The 17,634-nt window shown below is 34.6% G+C and overlaps 1 protein-coding gene across 2 annotated transcripts in view; it reads left to right on the forward strand.

Annotated features, from left to right (window-relative positions):
* LOC111467144 (ABC transporter A family member 1) overlaps nucleotides 1-17,634 on the forward strand; it is a 57,165-nt gene that overhangs the window by 19,781 nt on the left and 19,750 nt on the right. For both annotated transcript variants that reach the window (XM_023111924.1, XM_023111922.1), the window contains 6 exons: nucleotides 5,815-6,032; nucleotides 6,111-6,223; nucleotides 7,277-7,383; nucleotides 10,849-10,911; nucleotides 14,946-15,032; nucleotides 17,524-17,622. In XM_023111924.1, the coding sequence (XP_022967692.1) occupies nucleotides 5,815-6,032; nucleotides 6,111-6,223; nucleotides 7,277-7,383; nucleotides 10,849-10,911; nucleotides 14,946-15,032; nucleotides 17,524-17,622 (687 nt within the window). The remainder of the gene's footprint in view (nucleotides 1-5,814; nucleotides 6,033-6,110; nucleotides 6,224-7,276; nucleotides 7,384-10,848; nucleotides 10,912-14,945; nucleotides 15,033-17,523; nucleotides 17,623-17,634) is intronic.

The raw sequence follows: 17,634 nt of genomic DNA on the forward strand, positions 1-17,634 counted from the left end.
ATATGCCAAAGATATTATGAGTAAATTTAGTATGCTTAATGGTAAGCCTGAAAATATTAATGAGAAATTACAACAGGAGGATGGAGCAGAAATGACAAAGGTTAGAAGGTTCAGAAGCTTGGTTGACAGACTAATTTACTTAACCTACACATGACCTGCATTTCTGGTTGGTATTATTTCTAGGTTTATGCAACAACCTTTAAAGGTTTTTATGGAGGTTCATTATGGAGCAGCAAGAAGAGTCTTATGTTATGTTGCTGGAACTATGGAGTATGGAATTTGGTATTCTAAATCATCTAATTTTAAATTATATGGGTTCACTGATAGTGCTTGGGCAGGATCATTAGATGATAGACGAAGCATTTCAGCCAATGTTTTCACTTTAGGATCGGGAGTGATCATTTGGAGCTCAAAGAAACAAGCAACAGTGGCGTTGTCAACGTCAGAAGCAGAATATGTTGCAGCAACTTCAGCCGTGTGTCAAGCGATTTGGCTAAGAAGAGTGTTAGCTGAGCTTCAACAAGAGCAAAAAGGAGCAACAAAGATATTTTGTGATAACAAATCAACTATTTCTATGACAAAGAACTCGACATTTCACAGCAGAACAAAAACATATTGAACTTTGACATCATTATATTTGTTATCTTGTTGTAAAGGAAGAAATTGTCTTGGAATATTGTAACACCAATGAACAGTTAGCAGACATACATACTCTTTGTCAAAAGAAAAATTTTGCTACTTTAGACGATCTGCAAATTTGAATCAAGGGGAGTGTTGAAATATGATTCAAAGTATTCAAAGTCTTGACCAAGATTTTAGGAGGTTGTTAGTAGTTTTGAATTTATTTATAGTTAATTGTGTTGGAAAAAGGGATAGTAAAGAGATAAGAATAGATAGAATAGATGAATGCTGCCGTGTTTTATTATTGTCTACTGACTTGATGCTTAGAGGGTTACACAATTCCAGTATTTATAGCTTATACACTGGACCAGAAATAGTAAATCATGGAAATCTAGATAAATTCAAATATACTAACCATCTCCTAAAATCTTGGTAGTTTGAATATTTGAGTCATATCTCAACTTTTCATTTTGAATACTTTGAATCATATCTCAACAATCCCCCTTGATTCAAAGTTGCAGATGTCAAGTACAGAGCTTTTCTTTTGACAAGGTCTTCGTAAATATGTCTGCTTTAACCCGTACAATGTCTGTCTCAGCTTGTATACCTTTGTTTCTTTGTCTTCATTTATGAATCCCTCTGGCTGTGTTACATAAACCTCTTCTTGTAAATTTCCATAAAACTTTTCGTTTGGTAGGTCAACCATATCCCATGTTCCATCTTTCTTAACAGACTGCATCTCTATTGCCATGACTTTCTTCCCGTCTTCTTTTTCAGTTGCTTCTTCATAATTCATAGGGTCTGAAACAGTAAGAGCAAATTGACATGATGCATATATGTCAACTAAAGATTTATACTTCCTTGGAGGTGTCTCATATGAAAGTTCTTCAAGAGAAGAATTGCTATTCAGTGATGCTGAAGATGATGAATTTGACACACTTTGCGTGGTAGTGGATGCACTGGAGTCGACCCTTGTCTCTTCATTTGGGGAAACTTCAACTGTAATCTTTTGCTGCTCTTGTTCTTTACTCCAATCCCAACTCACGTTTTCATTAAATATCACATCCCTTATGCCTAAAATATTTTCATTAATTTATATGCCTTTGATTGAGTACAATAGCCAATGAAAATGCATTTTTCAGATTTTTCATCAAGCTTTTGACGAATTTGAGGATGTTTCAAAGTATAAGCAACACAACCAAAGATTCGTAAATGACTTACAGATGGTTTTCTTCCATGCCATGCTTCATAAGAAGTTCGATTCATAACCGCCTTTGTTAATGAGATGTTTAATAGATAAACAGATGTTCCTACGGCTTCTGCCCAAAATTGGTTTGGAAGTCTCCTTGCTTGTAACATACTTCTTGCCATCTCCACAATAGTTCGATTTTTTCGTTCAGTGATTCCATTTTGTTCTGGAATGTAGGGAGCTATTAATTCCCTTTGGATGCCCTCTTCTTCACAGAACAGATTGAACTCTTTAGATATAAACTCGTCACCTCTGTCTGTTCGAAGAACTTTAATGTGACAGCCACTTTGGTTCTCATACCATAGCTTTATAAATCTGGAACTTCTAAAAAGTTTCTGACTTATGTTGTAGGAAGTAAACCCAGCTCATGCGACTATAATCATCAATGAATAGTAAAAAATATATACTTCCACCCAAGGACTTTGTTTGCATTGGCCCACATAAATCAGCATGAATTAGTTCTAGACAATGTGAAGCTCTTCTAGCTTTTCCAATAGGAAAGGACTTCCTAGTCTGCTCGCCATAAATGCATCATTCACATAAATTAGTTGAGTCAATTCTTGGTAATCCGAAAACCATATCTTTATTCCTGAGTATTTTCAGGCCATTCATATGAAGATGTCCATATTTGAGATGTCATAACGTTAAGTCATCTTTTGTGCTAGCAGCAAGAGCAAAATCCTCCATGTTAGAAATATGGAGTGGAAACATCTTATTTGAAGTCATGACAATTTGAACTTTATGGCCTGATTTCTTATGTGTAATGACACATGTGTTGTCATCAAATAGAACTGAATGTCCTCTGGTCATCAATTGTCCAACACTCAATAAATTATACCTTAAATCAGGTACAAATTGAACATTATCTAATTGTTTTATCTTACTATGACTGGTTTCGACTTCACTGTATCTTTTCCCTCAACTTGCATCTCTTTTGTGTTTCCAAGTTGCACCTTAATTTTTTGCATCTTATCAAGCTCTTTGAAGATTTGGTGCCTGTCATATGGTTCGAGCATCCGCTATCAACAAACCATAAGTCACCCTTTTTTGGATTAGTATCTATGCACGCCATAAGCAACTTTTCTTCTTCTTTTTCATTCTCTGCTGCAAAATTCATTCGTTGATTTTTATACCAACCATCAGATTTTGTGTGCCCATACCTTCTGCAATGGTAACATTGTATGACATTCCTTTGTTCATTGGATTGTCTCTGTCCATCACTTCTCCATCTACCCCTGTTATCACGACCACCATGAAAGCTGCGAAATCCTCCTCTTCCATGACTTCTACCTGCTAAATGAATATTTTCTCTTTCGTTGTTTTCGTTGTTGGTTGTCTCCTTCACCTGTAGTGCCTTTTCTTCGTTTCTTTCTGATGCTCTATTGATTCTTGCCTCATGGGCCTGAAGCGAGCCCATCAAGTCATCAACGGAGAGTATGGATAGATCCTTAGCTTCTTCTATGACAGCCATCACATGGTCAAACTTTGGAGTCAAGCTTCTCAACACCTTTGCAACAATTGTTTTGTTTGAAATTTTCTCTCCATAGGTACGCATCTGACTGACTATTGCCATTGCTCTTGACAAAAAATCAGCAATTGATTCGCCATTCGTCATGAATAGAGTTTCAAAATCATGTCTTAGAGATTGCAATTTCACTGTCATGATCTTTGAATCTCCTAGAAACTCCTTCGGTAGAATTGACTATGCCTGCTTTGATGTGGTTGCTGCTGCAATTCATGAGAAGATAGTCTCATGAACTGCTTGAGGAATAATGAATAAAGCCTTGGCATCGTTTTTCTTGGTTTCTCTTGGTCTCTCCTTTTCTTCTATTGTGGGTTCTAATACATCAACAAACCCATGCTCCACCAAGTCCCATAGCTCCTGCGATCTGAGCAAGGTCTTCATCTTGATGCTCCACCACTCATATTTCTCACCATTAAAGATCGGTAACAATGGTGCAGAGGAAGAAAAGCCAGCTACTGCCATTTTTGTTTTGTGAAAGAAAATAATCACTCGCCCTCGTGTCGAACGAACTTGGCTCTAATACCAAAATTGTTGGAAAAAGGGATAGTGAAAGAGATAAGAATAGATAGAATAAATGAATGCTGCCGTGCTTTATTATTGTCTACTGACTTGATGCTTAGAGAGTTACACAATTCCAGTATACTAAACCAGAAATAGTAAATCATGAAAATCTAGATAAATTCAAATCTACTAACAATCTCTTAAAATCTCCTAAAATATTGGTAGTTTGAATATTTGAATCATATCTCAACTACTTTAAATCATATCTTTATATCATATCTTTATTTTGAATATTTTGAATCATATCTCAACAAATTGTTGAGTAGGATTTCCATAATTTACTATTTTTGGTTAGTGTATAAGCCTATAAATATTGGAATTTTATCTTTAAGTATCGAGTGAGAACAATAATAAAGCATTGGCAGATTTGATATATTTTATCTTTTTCTATCTTTCAATATTCTTTTTTTTTGCCGTTTCCATGCTTTTATTCATGCCTAAATTTCTATACAGGTGTATTTGCTGTTTTATATTTTTCCTTTGGGCTTTTCCCGTATGGAGTTTGCATTCCTTAAACATTTATTCCTTTTCATTATATAATGATGAGTTGTTTCTTATTAAAAAGAAAAAACAAATTCTCCTTTTTTAAAATAAATGATCTTGTAGTTGGCAGAACTTCGTTGAAAAAGTTATAATTATAATCATCTTCCTTCAGCCATTTTACCTTACATTTTTGGAAATGTTATCTTCACCAAATACAGGATATCACCTCCCTTTTCAAGTTCATCAGCTACCCTTCATGAGACAAAACACTGGATTCTTCTTCCTTTTCTAAATCTGCCATCTAAAAATCTCTCTCTTCTTTTCTGCTTTCTTTCAATTTCTCACCATCTGTGCTCCATTTTTTTAAAAATTGTTTATAATTCTTTCATGTATATGTACCCATATATTTGTGACTTTAGTATATAATAGTCTTATGGGTTTTATTCTCCCTTTTGTCTTTTGTTTTTGCTTGTTTCTTCTGTCTTTAGGTCTACATTTAGTAGTTTGTTTCTTTCGTTGTATTCATTTCTTTTTCTTCGTTAATAAAAAAAATCCATTTCCTTTACCAAAAAAAAAAAAAAAAAAAAAAAAAAAAAAAAAAAAAAAAAAAAAAAAAAAAAAAAAAAAAACAAAAAAAAAANAAAAAAAAAAAAAGAAAAGAAAAGAAAAGAAAGAATACTCCAAATTTTTGACTTGCAGTCAATAACTACAATTAAAACTAATTAAAACATAACAAATAAAACAAGTTGTAAGAAGCACAAATATACCCAATTCCTTGTGTATTTTGGCGAACATGGCCAATGCAGCAACCAACCTTACCTTTTCTAATCATCATGGCTTTTTTTGCCCTTCTTTTATGGACACTCAAGCAAGTAAACTTATGTTCTTGTAGGACCAGCACTCTATGTTTTTCAGGTTATTCTGCACTCACTTTGCGTTTATAATTTTTTTAAACCTATTATTTTGTGCAGCATTAGCCTTTTTAGAATGCTGTTCAAATCTCTTTAGACTTCGTTCAAACCTCTTTTCAGCCTCCACCTAAAGAAAATGGTCGGATCAATCATAGAATAAGGAGTTTCACGGGAGAGAGTGATTGTTAAATTCTTGTTTAAACCCTTTTCAATTAGATCAACCCTTTTTAATAATAGTGATTGATCAAAAAGGTCAAAGGTTTTCCGTTCACTTAATCTTTTACCTGGTATAGTACACTGGTGGATTTTGGTTTGCTGTAATGACTTCAATATGCTGATTCTTCCATTTTTATGGTCTTTTTTTTTCTATTGAAAATAAATATTTTGTTTTGTGGACTATTGCATTTATCTTACTCATTCTTTTGATTTTTGAATTGTATCTAAATATTCTGTCTACTAATTAGATTCTTTCAAGGGAAAATGGATTTGGTTATTCATGGAGCTGCTTTCTCTTCAATTTCTTCTGGAGAAAAAGGAGTATTATCGAAGATCAAACTCCCATAGAATGTAAAACTGCTGATGCAATTTCTGTAGAAAATGCTAATGCGTCTAGTAATGTCACCTTTGATACTGTAGTAGAGGGTATAAGTTTGGACATGAAGCAACAAGAGCTCGATGGCAGGTCATTTTCTTATAGTTTGTTACTTATTGCCCTTAATTAATTTCATGTTCTCTACTTACACCATAACATTTTTTGTAGGTGCATCCAGATAAGAAATCTTCATAAAGTTTATGATACAAAGATGGGAAAATTTTGTGCTGTCGACTCTTTACAACTCACTCTCTATGAAAATCAGATTCTAGCTCTTTTAGGTTTGTTTCTTTGGTGCTTTCATTTATCTACCTCTGCAACTATTATTAAACATTCTTTAAAATGTTCTTGTTGTTCACATGTTCGAATGATCAAAGAGTTCCATTTGCATACGACTTGCATTTTGACTAGAAGATATGGTAGAGATTTTCACTTGCTTCAAGCTTTGAATGTGTTAATAACTGCTATGTGAACATCAAGATCTGATAAAATTGGTAATGTTTATTGAATGGTTTAGAAGGACTAGAAAATGGGTAACCCAAGTTTTGAGGCTAGCTTTGTGAAAGATCAACTATTTGGTTTTTGTTCCTTTGATTGACACTTATTCTAGTATAAAACTTAAACTCAGGAGCTTGATTTTTGGAATCATTCTGCAGTTACAAGAAGGCTCTCCAACTAGTTTGTATGATAGAGCAATTACAAAAATTTTAGACTTGTGTCCGGAAAGAGAAAATGAATATAATACATTTTCATTGAGACTTCTCTTCATGGTTGCGATCTCACTATTTCTTTCATTCCATAGTATCCACACCAAGGAAAAGCTGTATACACGTTGAACTAAAGAACCTTCAACAGTCATTTGTTCAAAATCAGCCCTCCAAACATTTGTTCAACAGTCATGCTATCCAACTTGGGAGGCTGAAAGCATCTAAAAGCTTAAAAATAATGAATCATCTTACTAAAATAATTAAGTGTAATGCAAGTAGAATTGTTACCTCGTTTGGTTAATTGTAAAACTGAAATAAAGTCCATCAAATCTTCCCAAATGGTCTTTTGAATTGGTAGAGTGTACGGGCTTGTATTTTGTACTTGACAAATAGAGCACCTTCTTTCAAGGTTTTTAATATGCCAATGAAGTTGGGGCCATTAAAATCTACTTATGATATGATCCAAAGTCTTTCAACATGCCAGTGAAGGCTAAGTGAGATGCCTTTGCACTGCTTGAGGGTGCTTTTCAAGACATGCCTCAAACGTATAAGAACATAGTAGAAAATAGTGTTCATATAATTTGTTTTAATGTATACGATCATTGAATTTGATTTTTTATTTTTCAGGTCATAATGGAGCTGGGAAAAGTACGACAATATCCATGCTTGTTGGTCTTCTTCCTCCTACTGCTGGGGATGCTCTGGTTCTTGGAAAGAATATCATAACAGACATGGTAAATTGTGTTTTGTGCAGTCTAAGTTTCTCTTTTGAACATTTTCTATTTCATTCCACCTTTTTGTATATCCATTTATAATTTTTTTTTTCACAACTGTTGATAACTTTCTTCGAGGCTGTAGTTGAAAAGCTCCAATGTTTTATGTGTAATAGAAAATATTGAAGATTTTCAATCTTTTATGAAATAACTTAAACAATTTACAAGATTAATTAACTATTATTTAATTAAGTGACGGAAAATGCCCCAAAACTAATACGCATTTGAATTAATGGACAATTATCTTGTGTTGGAGTTATCCATTACTTCATTATTTTGGTTGTAAATATGTCAATTAGCTGTAACCATGTAGTATTGATTCTATTCTTATTCTGGTTCTTTCCTTTTATATATTAAGAACTCCTCCTATATAAGAAGTGATGCATTTCGGTTAGATCTTTTTTCAGTCTTAAGTATTTTAGTCTTTATTGCATAGGTATGTACAGAAGCTTATTGATTTAGTTGTTTAGGGCTTGAGAGATTAACCTCTACAAATACAGAAGCCTCTATTGTTTGTAAAATAACTTTAGTAACAAAAATACTCGAGTTTTTTTGTATATCATGTTTTGGAAGATACGTGATTATTAGAGAAATGGGCGACCTAGCTGACTAATAAGAAAAAAGGGGGTTAGTTAGGCAACAGGTAGCTTGCTTCCAAGCTGGCCCGGCTGCAAGGAAGAAAGAGATATTTTTCAGTGCTGCTTTGGATCTTGGGTGACGGACTAAGGTGGCTAGAAGCGACAAGCATGTCTCCATCTTGTGCTCTGTGTCCCTGTTCTTTGATTATTAGAGCTCCCAGATCCTTGGGCTCATGGCTATCAATAAGACAATTGCTTCTGCTGGTGGAGACGACACTCGAGGCACCAGGAAAGAATCTGAACTTTCCACGCTCTCTCCCCAACCTCCATGGCCAGTCACTTGCAAACGGTTGATGGACAATGTGGAAATTTACAGAAAGCGGTGGAGATGATTTGGAGATGATTATTCGGATGGTTACAATGACAAGACAAATAGCACAACTCATGATAAATTCAACTCAGGTGAGAAACAGGGGCTACAAAGAAGGTCCCAGGCACCAAGAAAAAGCTAACAACGCTATTTTTATTCAAGAAAGGGAGTTTTCAGCAGTCCTCCTCGAACGACTACCTCATTGTTCGAGATTGGGATTCAAAAGAGCTAGGGAAGAGGTAAATCTAAGTAGACTAAGCTGTGAATTAGATTCATCTAGTAGCGAAGAAGATGTAAGTGATATTTGCAAATAAGAACGGAGAAATGAGTATGAATACAAGATGTAACTTGACATACGTACTTTTAGTGGTAAAATGGATATTGGGCCTTTTTGGATTGGATTAAAAACGTTGAAAGATTATTTAAGTATGCTAATAGGGCGAGAAGAAAGCAAGTTTATCTTGTTGAACTTAAATTATGGGGAGGAGCTTCAACTTGGTGGGATAGTTGGAAATCAACCGAACTATGTGGCAAGTGACCTATCAAGACTTGTGAAATAATGAAGGAGCTAATGAAGGATTTATTTTTCTTCGCCAACAATGAGCAAATTTTGTACAAGTATAGAGTTGCAGGCAAGGTACCTGTACGGTGGAAAAATATGTGGAGGAATTCCATAGACTTGATGCAAGAACCGATTTGGCAGAGATTGAACAACAATTGATTGCAAGATCTGTGGGAGGATTGCGTTCTGATATTAAGGAAAAGGTTGCACTCCAACCATTGGGATTTCTCCCTGATGGCATCACTTTCGTCACTAGATTTGAAGACATGAATGATACTGTTTCAAGAATTTTTACCCAAGGGCATGGTTTTGAAGAACCAAAAAGGCAATGAAAGACGGTGGGTATAAGTAGAGTCAAGGGGAGTTACGTGTGTGTAGATGACATCATAAATAAGATTGAACATAGAAAATTGACAAGAGAATTTGAGATCAAAGCACTTGGAAGTAATAAATACTTTATTGGCATTGAAATAGCGTATATAGCTCCAGACATTTTCATATCACAACATAAATATGTGATGAATTTATTGACGGAAAAAGGGAAAGCGGATGTTTACTTGCACTATCGCCAACGTATCCACATCAAAAATTGGGAGAGTCAAAAGAACCTACGGTGAACAGAGAAATGTACGAGAGGCTAGTGGGGAGGCTTATATATATTGCTCATAGTTGACCAAACATAGCATACTCGATGAATGTAATTAACTAATTCATGCATGATCCATAGTGCTATATTACTTGAAATGAACTTCAGGAAAAGGAATCTTGTTCAATGGAACAGCTCCCTTGCATTGGAAGCTTTCGTTGATGTTGACTATGCTGGACCAATAGTGGACAGAAGGTCTACTACAATGTATTGTACTTCCTCAGATGTAATTTGGTAACATGGAGAAGTAAAAAACAAAATGTTGGGGCTAGATCATTTGCTGAATCAGAATTCTGAGCTATTGCAGAAAGACTATGTGAGCTGTTATAGTTGAAGATAATCCTTGATGACATATAGATTAAAAAAAAAGGCCCTATACGTTATATTGTAACAAGAAGTCGCCATCAATATTGCTCATAATGATATCCAGTATGACAGGAAAAAACATATTAAAATCAAAAGTTAGAGACAAAGATAATATATATGAGGTGTGTGCTCTCACAACTTTAAGTAGCAGATGTGCTAACAGGACTTTACAACTCAATATTTCATGAGTTAGTATCCAAGTTATTTATTCCTTAGCTTGCCGGGAGTGTTGAAGAAATAACCCTATTCTTAGGAATATTGGTGTAACCCCATTAAATAAGGGAACTAGTTAATGTTTCTATTTTCCTGTTTTGTTACCTATTCTCTAGCGAATTAGTTAGTATTTTTCTATTATAAAAGGTCTATGTACTTCAGTGACGCAGATAAAATAAATAAGAGTAAGGTACCTTAGCTTGCAACAAATGTCAATATTAATTATGGAAGAAATGTCATGGCATGTGTTTGAATTACAAAATTTCGATTTAGCCAATGATCCAAGCAGAGTAATAATAGGAACTAGTGTATCGATTGGGATCTTCTGCTCTATGGTACAATGTTAAAACACCAATCAATCTAAAAGTTTAAGTGGATGAATTATGGTAAATTTAATCTTTTATCAATATTAATATCATACATCATACACATTTGTAGTTGTATCAGACGGAAGTTCTTTTCTAATAGAAAAGGGTGGTGCGTTTTGCTCCCTTTTGAATACATGGTTGGATTATTTGTAGATTTTTGTGAAGGATGCATTTTGCTGTCTATCATTTTTTTATATATATATATTTCTTATCTACACTATTATGTTGTATCATGTTGAAATGTCATGATTTTGTTATTGGCATTGTTGTACAAAATGATTTTCTCCAATCTTGATACTTATTTTTGTTAAATTTTTCTGTAGGAAGAGATACGGAAAGGGTTGGGTGTGTGTCCCCAGAATGATATTCTCTTCCCAGAGTTGACTGTAAGCAAAAATATTTAGCTTATCTTTTGTCACTACTAATATATCCGGAGCTTATTATTATATTTATTATTATTCCTTTAAAAATGATAAAGAGGACCGTCAGCCTGGTTTCTATTCCTAGACAATTATGACAAACAAAAGCAAACAGCGAGATTGCTAGTTGTTCTCATGTTCAAGTGTTTGCTTATTTACATCCATTTGTGCCCCCGGAAGTTTGCTCGTTGTTGTATTTCCCATGGATTAATGTTGGATTCTATAGTCGAAATTTTACTCATGGTTTACCTGGAGAGGAGAAAGCCCAGTGAAATTGTTTGGAGTTTTTAAGATACAAGCTATGTTGAAGATTATTGAGAGTGAGTCCCACGTTGGCTAATTTAGGGAATGATCGGGTTTATAAGTAAAGGAATACATCTCCATTGGTATGAGGCCTTTTGGGGAAGCCCAAAGCAAAGCCATGAGAGCTTATGCTCAAAGTGGACAATATCATACCATTGTGGAGAGTCGTGATTCCTAACATGGTATCAGAGTCATGCCCTAAACTTAGTCATGTCAATAGAATCCTCAAATATCAAACAAAGAATTGTGAGCCTCGAAGGTGTAGTCAAAAGTGACTACAGTGTCGAACAAAGAGTGTACTTTGTTTGAGGGCTCTAGAGAAAGGAGTCGAGCCTCGATTAAGGGGAGGCTATTCGAGAGCTTCATAAGCCTCAGGAAAGGCTTTTAGTGTACTTTGTTCGAGAGGAGGATTGTTGAGGATTATTGGGAGTGAGTCCCACGTTGGCTAATTTAGGGAATGATCATGGGTTTATAAGCAAAGGAATACATCTTCATTGGTATGAGGTCTTTTGGAGAAGCCCAAAGCAAAGCCATGAGAGCTTATGCTCAAAGTAGACAATATCATACCATTGTGGAGAGTCGTGATTCCTAACAAGCTCTTTGTCCTTGTATTGGCAATCAAAGAGCAGCAATAGGAGGTATATAGGAGAAATTAATAGGATATTAGTAAGGGCATAGTAATAATGAACTACTTACAGTGTTTTCAAAGCGTAATGTGCAGTCTATGGTGTAACGTACACTATGGTGACAAATAAGCGACGCCTTAGTGAAGCAAGACAAATGTATTAAAATGCTAAATAAGTATTAGATATAGTTATGTCATATGTAAGAATAATAAATGCTTAATTTTAAACACGTAAAAATCAGAAAATTACTATTTGATATATAAATAAAGTTAGGAAAAAGTGAAGATATTCATGAAAATAAAGTAGAGATGATTTTTTTTCCAATATTGTAAAAAATCGATTCTAAATGGCTATGACTCAAATTAAACAAAAGAAGCTTTCAAATAATGTCATCGATAAGTCATGGAAGTAAATAATGTCAGGCATTTAAAAACAAGTAAATAATCTTTCTTCTCCAACTCTTCTATTAGGTTAATAGTGTTCTTGTTGTCCATGTTAATAGCTACTTGCCTGGCTGTATTGCGATAGTGCAAACATATGAGAAATGGTGTGTTAAAATATCATCACTAGCTCAATAGGGTCAAGCCCAATAATTGTATGAGCCAATTGCTAAAATGATTTAGGTATTTTAGTAATAAAGATACCTAGATATATTTAGAAAATGATTTAGGTATTTTAAGAATGAAGATATTTAAATATGTTAGGAAAAAGATTGAGATATTTTAGGAAATAGATTGTCTAGTCTCTACTATAAATATCCTTCTACCCCACCTAGGTTTTCATCCCAAAAGAAATACAAGCACAGAGTGCAGTAGTTTCTATAGAGTGTCTCGTATTCTTTTCTCGATTAGTGTTAATAAAAACTGTGAGTGTTTCTCACAAAGAGCTATGTTCAACAATCTGGTATCAGAGCGAGGCTAGTATAAGTTGTTTGATCTCTTTGAATTCTTAGTATGCTTTGTGGTTGCATTTTGTCTGATTTTCCACATAAAAAATGATTTATTGACATTATTAGTGAGTGAGTTTTTTTGTGTCGTGAGTTGCTTACTTTGTGAGTTTTATGTTGAAAAGACTTGCGGTATTACTGAGGTATTGTCAATACGATGGGTGTTTTTCAAATTGTTGGAGGAATCAAGAAACTCAACAACAACAACTACAACATGTGGGCAACATGCATGATGTCTTATTTACAAGGATAGGACCTTTGGGAGGTTGTTGATGGGAGTGAAACTATGTCGCTAGAGGAGAATTCTAATGGCGCCTTGTGCAAATGGAGAATCAAAACAGGCAAAGCAATGTTTGCCTTGAAGATCACAATCGAAGAAGAAATGTTAGAACACATTTGGAATGACAAGACATCAAAAGAAGCATGGGACACATTCGTGATGTTGTTCTCAAAGATACGAGACTACAACTTCTAGAGAACGAGTTGTTATCAATTTCACAACGAGACATGACGATTGCTCAGTACTTCCACAAAGTCAAGTCAATCTACTGTGAGATTACTAAACTAGACCCGAAATCTGCCTTGGAGAAGCTCGAATGAAGATGATCATTATCCACGGATTGCGATCAGAATATAGAAGCTCCGTTATTGCTGTACAAGGATGGCCCGCTCAACCATCATTTGTAGAGTGAAAATTTGTTAGCTAGCTTATAAGCCATAGCTCAACAAATGGGAGACATCACATTGAAAGGTGAAGAAGGAAAGTCGAAGCAATAATATGGCGTCTACCAAACGTGGATACCAAAATGGTGACAAAGAAAAAAGTCACCAAGGAACAACACAACCAGAGAGAGTTCAGAAAAATAACAACAAGAGCTTTGAAGGGAAGAGATTTGAAGATATTTGCTACAATTGCGGGAAGAAGGGCCACATGTCCAGGGATTGTTGGTCCAAGAAAAAAATATGTCGTAAGCAATATGGCATCCTCTAACATGGAGATGGAGGAGGAATGAGATGCAAAGGTACTATATGTCATAGAAGAAGACGAGCTAGCACTCATGGCGATAATGAGAGAGCATATCGATTATGAAAATGACTGGATCATTAATTCAGGATGCTCAAACCACATGACTGACAATCATAGAAAATTGCAATACAAGAAAGAGTACAAAGGAAATTGAATGGTACGCACAAAAAATAACACAATTGTTAATTGCTTAGATCGGCAATACGACAATCATGCCTAGCAATAAGTCTGATATGGCGTCACTACATAATGTTTATCATGTACCGAGTATAAAAAAGAACTTGTTGTCAGTGTCACAACTAACAACTTTAGGTAACTATGTCTTGTTTGGGCCAAAAGATGTGAAAATCTATGAAGATGTTAAGATAGTAGGAAAGCCAACAATGGAGGGTGAAGAGTGGAGTTCGTTTACGTTCTATCTGCAGTGTGTCAGTGTGGAAACCTCTCTTTAACAGACACGTTTTAATATCTTGAAGAGAAAGCCCAAAAGAGGATAATATATGCTTACTGTGGGCTTGGGCTGTTACACTTCCACACTTGAAATTGACCATATAAGATACAAAACCTTTGAAAGAGCAAGCCAGTATTTTTTTACTTTAGAGTTTTGGTTGGAGATTAATCAAAGGATTTTTGAAGTCAAACGTTGTTCCTGATAGATTTTGCTCCTGGATAGATTGATTTGATTCAATTCTCCTTGAAGCTTCCTCAGGGTTGTTTTCTGTTTTCCTTGCACAGGATTTTCGTTTGATTTGGAATGCTTTTATATGTCCTCTGTAATTCTTTTTTGTGTTTACTTTTTTTTTTCCTCGTTCATTTTAAAGTTAGTATCCTGTGAAACATTAGTCTTTTTTCATCTTTCCTATGAAAAGTTTTGTTTCCAGTTAAAAATACACACATATATGTATATATGTATCTTGAGACTAATATTACATTCATGTCTATACATGTATCGTTGTTTCTGTGCCTGTTACAATTATTTTCCATATACCTTTGAAATGGTTCCAAATTTTAGTTGTGTCGTCTCATTCTCATGATTTAGTTTAATACTTGGTATTATATTAGTTTTATTGGATGCTTCTCATTTCATTACTTCATACAGGTACGAGAACATTTGGAAATATTTGCCACATTGAAAGGAGTGAAAGAAGACTGTTTGGAAAGGACTGTTGTTGATATGGTTAATGAAGTAAGAACTTTTAAGTTTTCCTTAAACAGGCTTCTATTGGAATAGCATACATATTCTCTAGTTTTGCAGCCTTCGATGGAAACGACCATGGATTTTTTGTGCAAGTATGACTAATAATTTCTGCTATTATTTGTTCTTTCATACTTGATTGCATAAATCTTTTTGATACTTTCTTAGGTTATTCATTGTGAATGGAATCATTTTTGTCATTGCATTACATTGGAACTCTTATAAACTTTTACGAATTGGTGTCCGAAGGAATGATCTTGATTTAAGGAATATTGGTGTAATTCAGAAATTTAAGTTGAGGAATATTTGTGTAATCCCATTAAATATGGGAAGTAGTTGACCTAGGTACCTAGGGATTTATTCTTACCTAGTATCCAGGGATTTAGTTAGCTTTTCTGTATTATAAAAGACACATGTACCTCTTTAAAAACTAATATGAAAAGAAACAAGATAATTTACACGTGCCATGCCAAGAACGTTGTTTTGAAGACTCACAAAGGTAATGAAAGACCGTAGATATAAGAAATGTCAGGGAGATCACAATTTCGTTATCAAACACTTAGAATCAAGGGGAGTTACAATGCTTCTAGTGTGTGTAGATGACATCTTAGTCACTTAAAATAATGAAGAAGAAAAGCTTGAACCTAGAAGGAAATTGATGAAAGAACTTGTAAGGCTAAAGTACTTTCTCGATATTGAAGTAGCATACTCAGCTTTGGACATTTTCATATCACAACAGAAATATGTGATGAGTTTATTGATGGAAACAGAGAAAGCAGATGTAAATATGCACTAACGCCAATGTATCCACATAAAAAATTAGGAGAGTCGAAAGAACTTGCGATGAACAAAGAATCGTACCAGAGGCTAGTGGGAAGGCGTATATATCTAGCTCATACTTGACCAGACATAGCATACTTAGTGAGTTTAATTAAATAATTCATGCATGATCCATGGGAGCCTCACCTTGAGGCAATATATAGAGTATTCTGTAGTGGGAAGGCGTATATATCTAGCTCATACTTGACCAGACATATCATACTTAGTGAGTGTAATTGACTAATTCATGCATGATCCATGGGAGCCTCACCTTGAGGCAATATATAGAGTATTCCGTTACCTGAAAGGAACTTTATGTAAATGAATTTTGTTCAAACGGAACAATTCCTTTACATGTGAAGCTTACCCCATTGCTGACTATGCTAGATCAATCGTGGACGGAAGATCTACTATGTGGTATTGTACTTTTCTTAGAGCTAATTTGGTAACATGGAGGAGTGAAGAGCAAAATGTTGTTGCTAGATCATCTATCAAATCAGGATTATGAGTTATTGCAAGGGCTATGTGAACTCTTATAGTTGAAGATAATTCTTAATGACTTACAGATTAAGGGAGATGATCTGATAAAGTTGTACTACGACAATAAACCAACTATCAATACTGCACATAATTCTACCCAATATGATATGACAAATCATATTGAAATTATCGACATTTATCAAGGAGAAATTAGAGAAGGTGTTCATATGCTTTAATTATGTGTGCTTGTAGCTTCAACTAGTAGATATACAAATGAAAGGTCTTCACAACTCAATGTTTCATAAGTTAGTATCCAAGTTGGGAATGGATGATATCGACTCCTTAGCTTGAGGTGGAGTGTTGTAGGAATGACCATGATTCAAGGAATGTTTGTATACTTCCTAGGCTTAAGTTAAGAAATATTTGTGTAATCCTATTAAATAAGGAATGTAGGTGACTTCCCTAATTTATTTGTATTGATACCTAGTATCTAGGTATTTGGTTACACATGTACCTCTCTGAAAATTAATTTAAAAAGAAGAAGATAATTTACCCTTGCAACCATTAGCATAAAAAAATGGAAACATTTCCATCTTTGTTTAGGAGATTGTTCTGAAAGGAGTGGTATACTTATATTTTCATAATTATTTTCAAGCATTATGATGGGTTGACTAGTAAAATTATGTTTATTTTATTAACATACTTAGTTTTGGCCACCAGAAGAATGAACTGATATGAATGAATAAAAACCTGATTTTCTTCACGATAATGGGCTGAATTGATGTGGGCATCTCGGCTGAGTATGGAATGTCCTTTAACAAGTAGTAGCTGCAGGAAGACTATAGTTTTCGATGACATATTTTTTTAATGTATATTTTCTGTTCAAAGTTTTGGCCAAGCTTTCCTGTTCGTAGAACTTTTAGTTCATATGATTTAACTGAGAAACCTGATTTTCTTCTTCTTTGTATTCTGCATGGTAGATAAAAATTAAATGTCCTGTTTGGGAAGAATGATGAGTTCAATTACTCTTGAGATATTATTTATGTCATCTTTTGAAGCACACTGCAATTTTTTCCTACTTTTGATGTGAAAAATAATCAGATTTTTTTTTACCTTTGTATTATTGTTCACTGGGATCGGTTTGAAAGATCAACTGTTCATTTATTTCTATCCTTATGCGCAGGTTGGCCTGGCTGATAAAATGAACACTCCTGTGAAGGCTCTTTCTGGCGGCATGAAGAGGAAACTGTCCCTAGGAATAGCGTTGATAGGGGACAGCAAGGTGGTTTATTGA

This window comes from Cucurbita maxima, unplaced genomic scaffold (assembly GCF_002738345.1).
Source record: "Cucurbita maxima cultivar Rimu unplaced genomic scaffold, Cmax_1.0 Cma_Scf00033, whole genome shotgun sequence".
NCBI lineage: Eukaryota > Viridiplantae > Streptophyta > Magnoliopsida > Cucurbitales > Cucurbitaceae > Cucurbita > Cucurbita maxima.